Source organism: Orycteropus afer, unplaced genomic scaffold, assembly GCF_000298275.1.
Source record: "Orycteropus afer afer isolate SDZICR_OR568_19922 unplaced genomic scaffold, OryAfe1.0 scaffold00039, whole genome shotgun sequence".
Taxonomy (NCBI): Eukaryota; Metazoa; Chordata; class Mammalia; order Tubulidentata; family Orycteropodidae; genus Orycteropus; species Orycteropus afer.
Genome location: NW_006921626.1, coordinates 11,647,520 through 11,660,721, shown reverse-complemented (window position 1 = coordinate 11,660,721; position 13,202 = coordinate 11,647,520). Strand labels below are relative to the sequence as shown.

The window sequence follows — 13,202 nt, the reverse complement described above, 5'->3', positions numbered from 1 at the left end:
GGAAAAGAAACATGATTGTGTAAGTTTTCTGAAAAATGACTTATCAGCCCAAGTATTAAACAGAGAAAATGAACAATTAGATTGATTAGAGTTTTGTTACTAACAGCTTCAACTGCAGAAGAAATAGGAAAATGCAGTTGAAGCTGTTAGTAACAAAACTATTCAAAAAGAAGAGAAGACAAGAATGGAGACCAAAATAGAACACTTATAAAATGTGGAAGAGCTACATTAAAAAGGAAGCTGTGGTCAAAAAATTTAAAATACTAGAAATGGTAGAATTTGAGATAGGGGAGGAAGAAAAACTTAAAAAAATGGAGATATGTAGAGGACTAATCAGGACACTGGTGGATGAGAACACTGAGGGAGTAGACAGTAACACAATGAGGAGGCATTGGGGACTTAAGAGAATACTGACCTGCATTTAGGGTCTTTACTTCACACAAAAAATAAGATGACATTCATGAGAGTGATCTGAATTATAATCACTACAGAAATGTCATATACTTTTGGTGATGGCATTACTCTTTAGTTTTATTATTACTTGTTGTTGTTTGTTGTTATGTGCTATCGAGTCGGACCAACTCATAGCGACCTCTCCTTGGGTTTCCGAGGCTGTATCACTACGGAAGTAGATTGCCTCATCTTCCTTCTGAGGAGTAGCTGGTGGGTTTGAACCGCCAGCCTTCTGGTTAGCAATCAATATGCTACCAGATTTACTATCAGTATTTAAATTATATTCTCTTTAAAAGGCAAGCTTTGTATTTGACAAGTTTTGTATCGACATTGCTAATTACTATACTTAATGAAATTAGTAAAGCAACACATTTCATATTGTAAAAGTGGACTCTACTATTTCAATATATCTCACTTTCTTGACTTCAGAAGGTTGGCGGTTCACACCCGCCAGCCACTCCTCTGAAGGACAATTAAGCAGTCTACATCCATAGTGATACCGCCTTGGAAATCCAAGGAGGGATCGCTATGAGTCGGATCCAACTCTAAGGCAGTAAGTTTGTTTTTTTTCCTTGACTTAATGCTATGAAAAATTTCTTTCCAGCTCCATAAAAGAAAATATAAATCATCATACCTCCATGTTCGTTTTGATCAATTTCTCCTGTTTCCTCTGAATTCATGGATGTAGAAACCGTTTTACATGTTTCATATTTCACTGTTTTATTTTCTGTTGTTTTAGCTGGTTGATTCTCTGAAGAAACAATTCTAAGAATATAAATAAATAATCACACCAATAAAGTGTTAAGCCATCAGCATATTACTTAAATGTCTCATTTATAATTGAAATCACTGAATAAATGGCTATGGTTAACATTCTCTATAATGTAAAGATTAAATCCTTATTCTGTACTTTACATTATTCATTCTTTCAAGCAATTTTATGATACGCAACACAGCACAATGCAATGCACTGCCAATGAGGTGGATCTGACTCTTAGTGATCCCTCCTTGGATTTCTGAAGCGGTATCACTATAGAAGTAGATCGCCCAACCTTCTTTCTGAGAAGTGGCTGGTGGGTTTGAACCACTAGCCTTCTGGTTAGCAGTCAAATGCCTTAGGCACTATGCCACCAGAGCTCCCAATTTTCAGAAAAGCAGATCTCAAATATTTACATGGAGAGCCTAGTTAAATGCTAAACAGATACTTAGCATAAGAAAGTAAAAATCATAAATTATCATTGAAATTTTAAAGCCAGAAGGGATTTAGGAATCCTAATTTTATTTAAAATGATGAAGTATTACCCAACTAAGACAGTGGTCAAGTTGGTCATCCTTGGGTGATGCAATTAAGCATTCTACTACTAGCTGAACCCACCCACCCAGAGGCACCTCAGAAGATAGGCCATTTGGCGATCACTTCCCCAAGATCACAGCCTTGTAAATCCTATGGAGTAGTTCTACTCTGTAACACATAGGGTCTCCATGAGTCGGAATCAACCTGAAAATAACTAACAACAGTGTAGGTCAGAGCAATTTTCTGAAATTCAGTAGTCCATCTATACTATCTCCCCTTGCAATCAATCAATCAAACTCAACCCTTATCAAGGTTAAATCAAGATCTTTTCACAGTGCCTTAGCTAACTGTCTAATGTGAAAATGTTGAAGAAAGATTTTATAAGGACAGGACCCAAAATCATTGCTTCCAATTGATTTACCTGGAAGTGAGAATGGCCAGACTTCGTCTCACCTACTTTGGTCATGTTGTCAGAAGGGACCATTCTCTGGAGAAAGATGTCATGTTTGGAAAAGTGGAGGGTCAATGAAAGAGGGGAAGGCCCTCAACAAGATGTATTAACACAGTGGCTGCAGCAATGGGTTCAGGTATAGTAAGGATCATGAGGCTGGCACAGGACCAGGCAGTGTCTCGCTCTGTTGTACATAAAGGTCACTATGAGGTCGGAGAGGGAGCTCTGGTGGTGTAGTGCCTAAGGCACTTGACTGCTAACCCGAAGGTTGGCGGTTCAAACCCACCAGCCACTCCTCGGAAGGAAGACTGGGCAGTCTACTACCGTAGTGATACTGCCTCAGAAACCCAAGGAGGGGTCACTATGAGTCGGAGATGACTTGACGGCAGGTAACAACAAGAAGTTGAAGACGATTTGACAGCACCCAACAACAATAGGGATTAAATTGTATGCCCACCCAAAATGATAACCCCTATATCTGTAAATATGACCCTGTTTGGGAATAGTGCTTTTCTTTTCTTATGGTAATGAGATCTTAATTGAGGAAGCCTGTACATTCCTTACATTGCTAGGTACTGAACTGCCTACGGACTCTTCTCACATTTCTCAAGATCATTTATAAGAACTGACCCTCTTATGGAACATGGAAAAAAAAATAAACAAGCCAGCAGAAGATATCTTAAGACCTGGGTAGAACTGTTCAGAAGCATCCAGAGCAGCTATTGCTTAGCCACACAGGCAGAGTGTGGAAAATTTTCATCGGAAGTGAACTTTTGCCATCACAGGCCAAAAAACACACCCCCTGGCAGACACTGCATGCACCCCTATGATGCTAACTAGCTCTTAGAACGTAAATATATTCTATGTTATTGAATGTATATACATGACTTTGTTTCAAAGAGTGTAAAAATGGAAGTGATCTGTTGCTCAAGGAGCTCCATTTTAGGTAGAGTCCTCCGAGTTCCTTTCTCGTGCACCTTCAATTAATTCATTTTTCTCTCCTCACCTCAGTATTCTCTAATTGACTTGGGACCCACCCTGTCAGGATTTGTCTGCAACAATACCAGAATAGGGTGGGTCCTAAACGTAAATCTTTCTGAGTGGTGTCTTATAAAAACAGAATAGACTCTGCTGGAAGGGACTCCATGTAAAGTCTGAGACAGATGAATACCAAGGATTGCCAGGAGTTACTAGAAGCTGAAAGAGACAAAGGACTTTCCCCTAGAGCCAATGCCCTAAATTCAGACTACAAGCCTCCTGAGCTATGAGAAAGGAGTTCTGGTGGTGAAGAGCCTAAGGCATTTGACTGCTAACTAGAAAGTTGATGGTTCAAACACACCAGCCACTCTGCAGATCGAAGACTGGGCAATCTATCTCTGTAAAGATTTATAGCCTCAGAAACTCAGTGGGGGTCACTATGAGTCAGGAGTCATTATGAGTCAGAATTGACTAGATGGTAATGGGTTTGGTTTTTGGTTTGACTTGTGAGAAAATAAATTTTTGTTCTTTAACCTGTAGGGTTTTTTTTGTTGTTGTTGTTATGACTGTTGCTGCTGTTAGCTGCTGTAGAAATATTGCCTAATTCAATTCCATAATTCAATTCCATCATCACAATCTTTGGTATGTTTGAACCTATTTTTGCACCCACCCAATCAATCCATCTCATGGAGGATTTGTAACACTTGTTGTTGTTGTTGTTATGTGCCGTCGAGTCGGCCCCGACTCATAGCGACCCCTCCTTGGGTTTCCGAGGCAGTATCACTACGGAAGTAGGATTGCCCAACCTTCCTTCCGAGGAGTGGCTGGTGGGTTTGAACCACTAGCCTTCTGGTGAGCAGTCAAGTGCCTTAGCCACTATGCTACCAGAGCTCCTAGGAAACTAATATAGTATTCGTAATTTTTTTTTTCCTTTGAGTACTTTGTGAGTCTCCATTTTGTTTGTAAACACCTTGAAGAGTTTACTATTTATTGAAGTATCTATCCATATCCTTTGCTCTTTTATTTATTTAGTAGTAATGGTTTACCATTTTCTCAACAATTTTTAGGAGTTCTATACACATTTTATGTGTGTTTAAAATGTCTTTTCCAAGATTAGATTTTATACTGTCTTGAAAAACAGAAGTTCTTAACTTTAATACATTATTATTTACATTTTCTTTTATGTTTTGTGTTTTTCATGTTTTATTTAAGAAATCTTTCCTTACTCCAAGCTGATGACAAAATTTTCTTATAATTTTACCTAATAGTTTTAAAGTGTCACCTTTCACAAGTCCTTTAATTCATAGGCTAAAAAAAAAAAAAAAAAAGCAGGATTCAAAATGGAGTCTCATCAGTAATCACCACACTGTTTCCCTCTAGCATCTTAGTGCTTGAAAAACTAGGTACAGCAGTTTGAATTAGGGATTTTGGTGCTCTGAACAGCTCACTGAGTCAGAGTGCACCAAACTCAGAGGAGCAGAATTAGAAAGGAGGAAGGGACAGGGAAAATTTACCAAGATCAGGAGATCTACCCTGCGGAGTGCCAACAGGCAGCTGAGAAAGGCCACTGGGGACCTCCCTGGGGGAGCGCCAACTGGCAGGCAAGAAAGGCCATCCAAGACCTCCCTGGGTTAAGGAAGAAGACACACCACCCCAGCATACTAGTGACCACACCAACATATCAGTGATCACCCCAAGGATCTACCTTTAGCACCTGATTTTATCAGTAACTTGGGTTGGCTAAGTGCAAACGGGTACATCCAGTGCTGCTGAAACGTGAGCAGAGAGTCCACTGGTGCTACAGGAGGGCAGGCCCAGGGAGGTGCCCCTGCAGCTGGTCACTGAGTAGGCTTGGGTCAGCTTAGTGGCACTGAGAGGCCTGCGCTTGACTTTATCAGGAATATTGGGACCACAGATTATTAGCCATCACCCTCCTGACTCCAGCGCCACTGAAACTGAGCTGATCTTTGGCAATGCGGGCGGGTGGACCCACAGAGGAACTTCCGAGGTGGATCATGGTCTGGGCTGGTTGGTCTGGCACCGTGGGCAGGCAGGACCAGAGAAAGAAACCCCCATGGCAGATTGCAGTGCCAGGAAGTTGTCTTGGGTCAGCGTTTTGGTGCTGAGGGGCCTCGGAAGTGGGGTTTTTGCATGTGTTTGCACCTTGCGGAAAGTGGTGACTCCTAAAAACTGGAGTCTTTGCTGAATTTGGCTTGTGGGCCTGTGAATAACAATACAGAGTCATTGGTACCAGCCCACTCAAAGCCCTAGAAATCGCCCCTAGCAACAGCGAGCTTTCCTTCTTCAGTTACCACCTTCTCTGCCAATAACTTTACTCATCCAATAGAAGAAAGCACATTCAGCCACCATAAAACCTCCCAGTTCAAACTCTAAACCCTCTTTACGACAAACAGAAACCCATATCCACGTTAATCACAGTGATTCCACCATCACAAAGAAAACTGCAGAGCAATCCAACATATCTGAATTAATAACTAAAAAATAAAATACACCAGCTCCACCTTTTCAAAATATTAAACCATAAAACCAAAACAAAACAAATCAATACATAACCAATAGTTAAAGACAACCTCAAAATATCTAGGAAACAATAAGCAACCTCAAAAAAAAAAAAAAAAGGACAAGGCATTAGAAGCAAAACAACAAACAAAGGTCTCATTAAACATGGAGGAAGAGGAGTCAATAAAATTATCTGAGAAAGAACTTAGAAGATATCTTTATAGAGCTTTACAAGAGCCTAAGGAAACCCCAAACAGAAACAAAGAGAACACAGACAATTCCCTGAAAGAACTCAGGAAAATCATTCAAGAAAAAAATAATAAGATTAATGCACAATCAGAACTCATATTAAAACAGCAGTTAGAAATCCACAACATGAATACCAAAATTACAGAATTACACAACATAGTAGAAGCACAAAAGAGTGGTTAGAACTGGCTGAAGACGCATATCCCAAATAGAAGGCAAATCCCTGGACACCAGCCTGTATGAAGAAAAATCAGAACAAAGATTTAAGAGAAATGAATGGAACCTAAGAATTATATGGGATGACATGAGAAGAAACCATATAAGACCCATTGGAATTCCAGAACAAGAAGAGATGAAAAAACCACCAAGAAAACTGTGGAAGACCTGCTAACAGAAAACTTCCTCCATATCATGAAAGAAGAAAAGATATTTGTCCAAGAAGCTCATAGAATCCCACACAAGACAGATCCCAAGAGAAAAACACCAAGGCATATTATAATCAAACTCTCCAAAATCAAAAACAAAGAAAATATTTTGAGAGCTGCCCAGGACAAAAGAAATATTACTTATAATAATCAAACAGGCTAAGTTCTGATTACTCAGCAGAAACCATGCAGGCAAGAAGGCAACGGGATGGCATATAGAAAACACTGAAGGAAAAGAACTTCCAACCAAAAATCCTATATCCAGCCAAATTATCCATTAAATATGAGGGCAAAATCAAGGGTTTCTCAAACAAACAGAAATTAAGGGATTTTGTAAAAAGCAGACCAACCCTACAAGAAATGCTTAAGGAAGTTCTTCCAATAGAGAACCCACAATAGAGATCAACAAAATCAGGATACATGGCATCAACACTAAAACCAAATCAGAAATAGAAACTCAAAATAAGACCATAAAATATGATACTCTAAAACACAAGGCAATCAATCTGCACACAACAGCAGCAACTAACCTATCAGAGGGAATAACACTTCTAGGTACAAACTTCCAAATGGAGAGGAAAACAGGACAATGTCTTCACAGTATGCACTGTTCTAAAAATGTAGAGACAAGAATATACTCCAAGGTAACCACAGAGAAAATTTAAAATCCCCCTAAACAAAACCAGAAGGAAGGAAAACATGTGGGTTTAATAAGCACAAAACCAACAATACAGAAGAAAAGGGAGGAAACGTTAGGCAACAAACCAAACTCAACACAGAAAAGTATATGGACCAAGGAAACACCAACAACATGAAAAAACACAATAGAATGACAGCAATCAATTAATACCTATCACTAATTACACTCAGGGAGCTCTGGTAGCATAGTGCCTAATGCACTTGACTGCTAACCAGAAGGCTGAAGGTTCAAACCCACCAGCCACTCCTCAGAAGGAAGATGGGGCAATCTACTTCCATAGTGATACTGCCTCGGAAACCCAAGGAGGGGTCACTATGAGTCGGGTCCGACTCGATGGCACATAACAACAACAACAACAATTACAGTCGATGTGAATGGACTAAATGCATCTATCAAGAGAAAGAGAGAGGCAGACTGGATAAGAAAAGAAGACCCACTGATAATGCTGCCTACAAGAGACCCACCTTAGACAAAAAGATAAAAACAAATTAAGAGTTAAGGGATGAAAAAATATTTACCAAGCCAATGGTAATCAAAAAAGAGCTGGAGTGGCAATATTAATTTCTGATAAAATAGACATTAAGATGAAAAGCATCATAAGAGACAAATAAACACATTATATGATGCTGAAAGGGTCAACTGACAAAGAAGACTTTACAATAATAAATATTTATGCACCCAATGAAAGTGCTCCAAAATATGTGAAGCAAATATTAACTGAATTAAAAGAGACAATAGACAACTCTACAATATTAGTAGGAGACTTTAACACACCACTTTCAAAGAGGGACAGGTCAACTAGAAAAAAAACTCAACAAACATACAGAATAATTTAACAATATAATCAACCAACTCAACCTCATAGACATATACAGAGCATTTCACCCAACAAAAGCACAATTCACATTCTTCTTCAGTGCACATTAATCCTTCTCCAGAATAGACCATATGTTAGGACATACAACAAGCCTCAATAAATTCAAAAGCATTGAAATACTACAAAGCATCTTCTTGGACCACAATGCTATAAAATTAGAAATTAATAACAGGAAGAGCAAGGAAAAAGTATCAAACATATGGAAGCTGAACAAACTGCTCAAAACTACTGGGTAATAGAACAGATTAAAAACTGAAAGAAAGAAAAAAAATCCTAGAAACAAATGAGAATGAAGATACATCACACGAAAACTTATGGGACACAGCAAAAGCAGTACTCAGAGGACACTTTATAGCCATAAATGCATACATCAAAAAAGAGGAAAAAAACAAAATCAACATAACTCATCAACTTCAACAACTAGAAATAGAACAGAAAAAAGATCCCCATAGTATCTAGAAGCAAGGAAATAATAAAGATCAGAGCAGAAATAAATGAAACAACTAAAAAAAAAAAAAATCATAGAGAAAATCAATAAAACAAAAACCTGGTTCTTCAAAAAGATTAATAAAATTGATAAACTATTGGCAGATCTAACAAAAGAAAAGATCCAACTCACAAGAATTGTAAATGAAAAGGGTGTCATTACAACAGAACCAACTGAAATAAAAAAGATACTGACATAATATTATGAAAAACTGCCCTCCAACAGGTTTGAGAACCTAGAAGAGATGGACAAATTTCTAGAATCACAAGACCTACCTAAACTATCCTATTCAGAGATAGAAAACTTAAACATACCTATAACAAAAGAAGAAATTGAACAGGTCATAAAAAAAAAAAAAACTTCCCACAAAGAAAAGCCCTGGCCTTGATGGCTTCACTGAAGAATTTTATCAAATATTCATAGAACGTTTAAATAGAAGTCCAGTAATAACATTTTCAAATATTATCTTAACTTCAATATTTTTTTTCTTTTGTTCTGGAAGGATGCATATTTTATACTTATAGTTTGATTGTCCTTGGCTCATAACTTTTATCTCATTCTCTCCATATCTTTACTCCTTTCCATAACTTTCTGGGAAGGTCCTATTATTGATCTTACAGTTTATTAACTGATTATTGACTTCAGTTCTATTATTCAACCCATTGATGTAGAGTTGTTTTTTTCTTAAACTATGATATGCTTTATATGCAATACTTCCAATTGATTTCATAACTCAAAGTTTCAGATTCAAATTAATGATAGTTTCTCTTATTTTTTTGAAGGTATTTATTATGTTTGATTTAAATTCTTGGGTTGTTGCTTAAGCCTAGATCTGTCTTGTAAAGATAAGGAGGTGGGAAATATGTGTCTCAGGGCCAAGAGCTTCTGGCTATACCTACTGTGATCTGAGATCTGACTTTAACTACTCCCCACTTGTTGTCATTCTCCTCTCCCAAGCAATCCTACCTACCTACCTACACACACAGAGAGAGAGACACACACACACACATACTGAATGATCCTTTTACTCAAGGGCTCTGTCGAGCCTTTACATGGAGCACTACTCTTTTCCTTAATTGTAATTACACAGCGTGTAAGGCATTTGACTGCTAACCAGAAGGCTGGAGGTTCAAACTCACCAGCCGCTCCTCAAAAGGAAGACTGGGCAATCTACTTCCGTAGAGATACCACCTTGGAAACCCAAGGTGGGGTCGTTATGAGTCGGAACTGACTCAATAGCAATGAGTTTGGTTTTTGGGCTTTTTTTTTTTGGTAGGGAGAAAGAGGTGGAAGTGTGATTCAGGGAAAGGCAATGCCCCAGAGTAGGTAAGACTGCCTACACCTATAATTATCCACTTATTCATGCCTTCAACCTTGGCCCACATTGAGTGCTGAGGTGATAATACCTCTCCATTCCCCAACTGACTTGGCTGGTGGTGTGGTAGTGATAAGGTAGACCCAGGGTAAGATTGAAAAAAAAATGAACACGTCAGTCTCCCCATTTTTTTCTCCATATACTTTGAGCTGATATTTCTTATCCATGGTCCATATCTAGAATTTATGCCTTTCAGAGGTTTCTCAGTTGTTGGTTAGTTTTTCATATCCACCAATCCTTAAACTTCCTTTTCTCTCTCTCACACTTTTTTTTTGGGGGGGGGGGCATATCCAAGGTTAATTTTGGGGAAAGAAGTCAATAGCCAATGTTAATTTGCCTGTCTTGTCAGAAACCACTCACTTTACTTTTCAAACCACCAATCAACTAGTCTTCATGTGACATTTTAAGTTTTTCAGTTAGAATGACTTAGCATTAACTATATATTATTGAAATTTCACTTTAAAATATATCATTTTTATTACATCTTATTTACCTTGTTTTTGTTTGTTTTTCTTCCTTGTCCATTTCTTGATTCATAGTTGTCCTATCTGTGGATATGTCATATCTCCATATTTTTTTTTCTGAACAAAGCTATAAAGAAACTGGACATAAAAAATACATCTACATTATTTTTTTTTAATATAAAAGACAATTTGACAACTATGATCACTGGTATTCAAAACTGTGCATGTATTTCCCATCTTCTCATTAGGTTTGATATCCTCACTACCTTCAAGTGTTTCTTGTATATAGCATAATTTCCAGACCCTTCAATAGGCTATTCTTTCCTGGCAGTCTCTATTTTGTCAAATTCCTTTTCTAAGGCAAGGATCTTCCTTCTCACATTGATGGGCTTATGTAGATATAATTTAATTTTAATTTACTTTAAATTCTGTATTAAAGATGAGTTTTAAGCTCACCTTCTCAGAAAATATCACCAAAAAGAACTAGGGAAGTTAATAGAACTAGTAGCCTGAGTTGTAAAACCAATTCACCATTCATTAAGCACTAAGAGGACATATCCATATACTACCCAGCATTCCTCAGATAAAATAAGGCAAAAAAGGAATGACCTTTGAAAAATAGGGAGTTTCTTTCTGATTACTGGGGGAAATCTAACAAGAAACAGGAAAGTCTCCAAATTGAGATGACACACTGCATGGAGGTATACTGTAATGAAAGAATTTTAAGTAAAGATGCTAGCCTAGAATCAAAGTAAAACAGAAAAAGCTTTAATTTGAAAGTGAATGTGCTTCAGACACACCGAACAAGACAGAATAAAATAGGCCAGAGGCAAGAGCAGCTCTTACAGAATAAAAATAATAGAAATCATCACATCAGGTATGATGCTGACAGCTACACCACCACTGTAGGACAGTCTATCTAGTAACGACCCTCAGGGTGTAAAACAGATATATATATTTTTTTTCCTTCAAAGTCAAAATCAGGACCCAAAGAGTGTCAAGGTTGGTTGTAGAAGGACCCTTCACTGCAGCCAAGAGCTAAAGGGTAGAACATTGGGAAAAACAGACTTTATGGGAGATCTGTAGATTGAAGAGCATCCCTGAATTAAATTTATTTTAAATTTGCAACACAGCCAAACCAAACTCATTTCCGTCGAGTCGATTCTGACTCACAGCAACCCCTATTTGGTTTCCACTACTGTAAATCTTTACAGAGATAGATTGCCTCATCTTTCTTCTGTTGAGCAGCTGGTGGGTTTGAACCACTGAACCTTTTAGTTAGCAGCCAAATGCCTTAACCACTATACTACCAGAGCTCCTTTGCAATAGAGTAGATGTGGGTAATTTTTTTTCTGAAAATGACCAAAGATAAATAGTTTAGGCTTTGTGGGCCAAGACGGAAAATCAAGGATATTTAATAGATACGCATTTAATTTTTCTATTAAGAAGAAATGGATTCTTTTGTTTAACTGGGGTTCAAAGTCAGTGTTTCCTATCATCAAATTAGTTGCAAGTGTTCATTCACAAACATCATTCTTAGCTTGTGAACCACACATAATCAGGTGACAAATCAGATGTGGCCTATGGCCACAGTTTTCTAACTCCTACAATACAGTATATGCTCAAACCAACTTCCCCTTTGACTGTAAAGTAGCTCATATATTCATGCTATCATCTTTATCAAAAAATATCCAATAAACATAAAAAAGTTGATCGATCTCACTACAAATCAAACAATGTAAAAATGAATTGTTTGTTATTTTTATCAGACAAGTGAAAATTTATAGTGTTTATAAAACTCAATATTGGTGAGGGGATGGGGAAACAGTCATTCTTGATGGGGGAATGAATTGTTACATCCATTCTGGAGAACAATTTGGCAATATGAATGAAAATGGAAAAATTAATGATCCATGATCTTATTAACACAAATGAAAAGTATTGTGGCTGTGACTTTTCTAGACAATAATCATCAATTACATTTCAAAAAAAAAAAACCTCACAACCATAGAGTCAATTCCAACTCATGGCGATACTCATTGGGTTTCTGAGGCTGAAGTAATCCCCCTTTCTTCCTTCCGCAGAGTGGCTCGTGGGTTTGAACTACTGACCTTCTGGTTAGCAGCCAGATGCCATATCCACTAGAGCTCAAAAAATTCCAAGTAGGATAAATACACTCATCTATGCACACATATACACAACACATAAACACTTACATAATGAAACTTTGGGATTCCAAAGACAAAGTGAAAATCATAATAGTAGCCAGATAAGATAGATTGCTTAAAATGAAAACAGACTAAGAATGAGCTTTCTTAATAGCAAAAATTTCAAACTGAAAATAATATCTGTAATAATTTTGATGTGCTAAGGAAAGATAACTGTCAGCTTAAAATGCTATACCTTGTAAAATATGTTTCAAATATGAAAGCAAGTTGTACAACATGATCAATGTAATTAATGTCATTGAATTGTGTATGTAAAAAATGTTGAAACAGCAAATGTTTTGCATACACACACACACACACATATACATTTACCATAACTAAGACAAATTAAAGCAAAGTAAAGTCACTTTCAGACAAACAAAACTCAACAAACACATATGAGGAGAATTCTAAGACTTCAAAAAGAAGGAGTATTATCCCACATGGCAGATCTAAGATTTAAAAAAAGAGAGGGAGAGAAAAGAAAGTAATAAATATATGGGTGAATCTAAACAAACACTGACTGCATAAACCGATAATTATTTCTTGTGGGATTAAAAGTTACATGGAACTGAAATACAGAACAACAATAACACAAAAGTCAGGAGAGAAGTAATAGAACTAAGCACTTTAAAATCTTTGAATTTTCTGAAGAAATATAAAGACAATGATTATATTTACACTTTTATAAGTTACATGTGCATCTTAATATTTCTAGGGTA

At 37.2% G+C, this 13,202-nt stretch overlaps 1 protein-coding gene across 1 annotated transcript in view; it reads right to left on the bottom strand.

Moving 5' to 3' along the window:
* Positions 1-10,346, bottom strand: part of DNAH14 (dynein axonemal heavy chain 14) — a 792,430-nt gene extending 782,084 nt beyond the window's left edge. Inside the window, exons 1-2 of the mRNA XM_042780425.1 lie at positions 10,303-10,346; positions 1,088-1,218 (exon numbers count right to left, since the gene is read on the bottom strand). Coding sequence (XP_042636359.1) covers positions 1,088-1,218; positions 10,303-10,346 — 175 coding nt within the window. The remainder of the gene's footprint in view (positions 1-1,087; positions 1,219-10,302) is intronic.
* Positions 10,347-13,202: the final 2,856 nt, after the last annotated feature.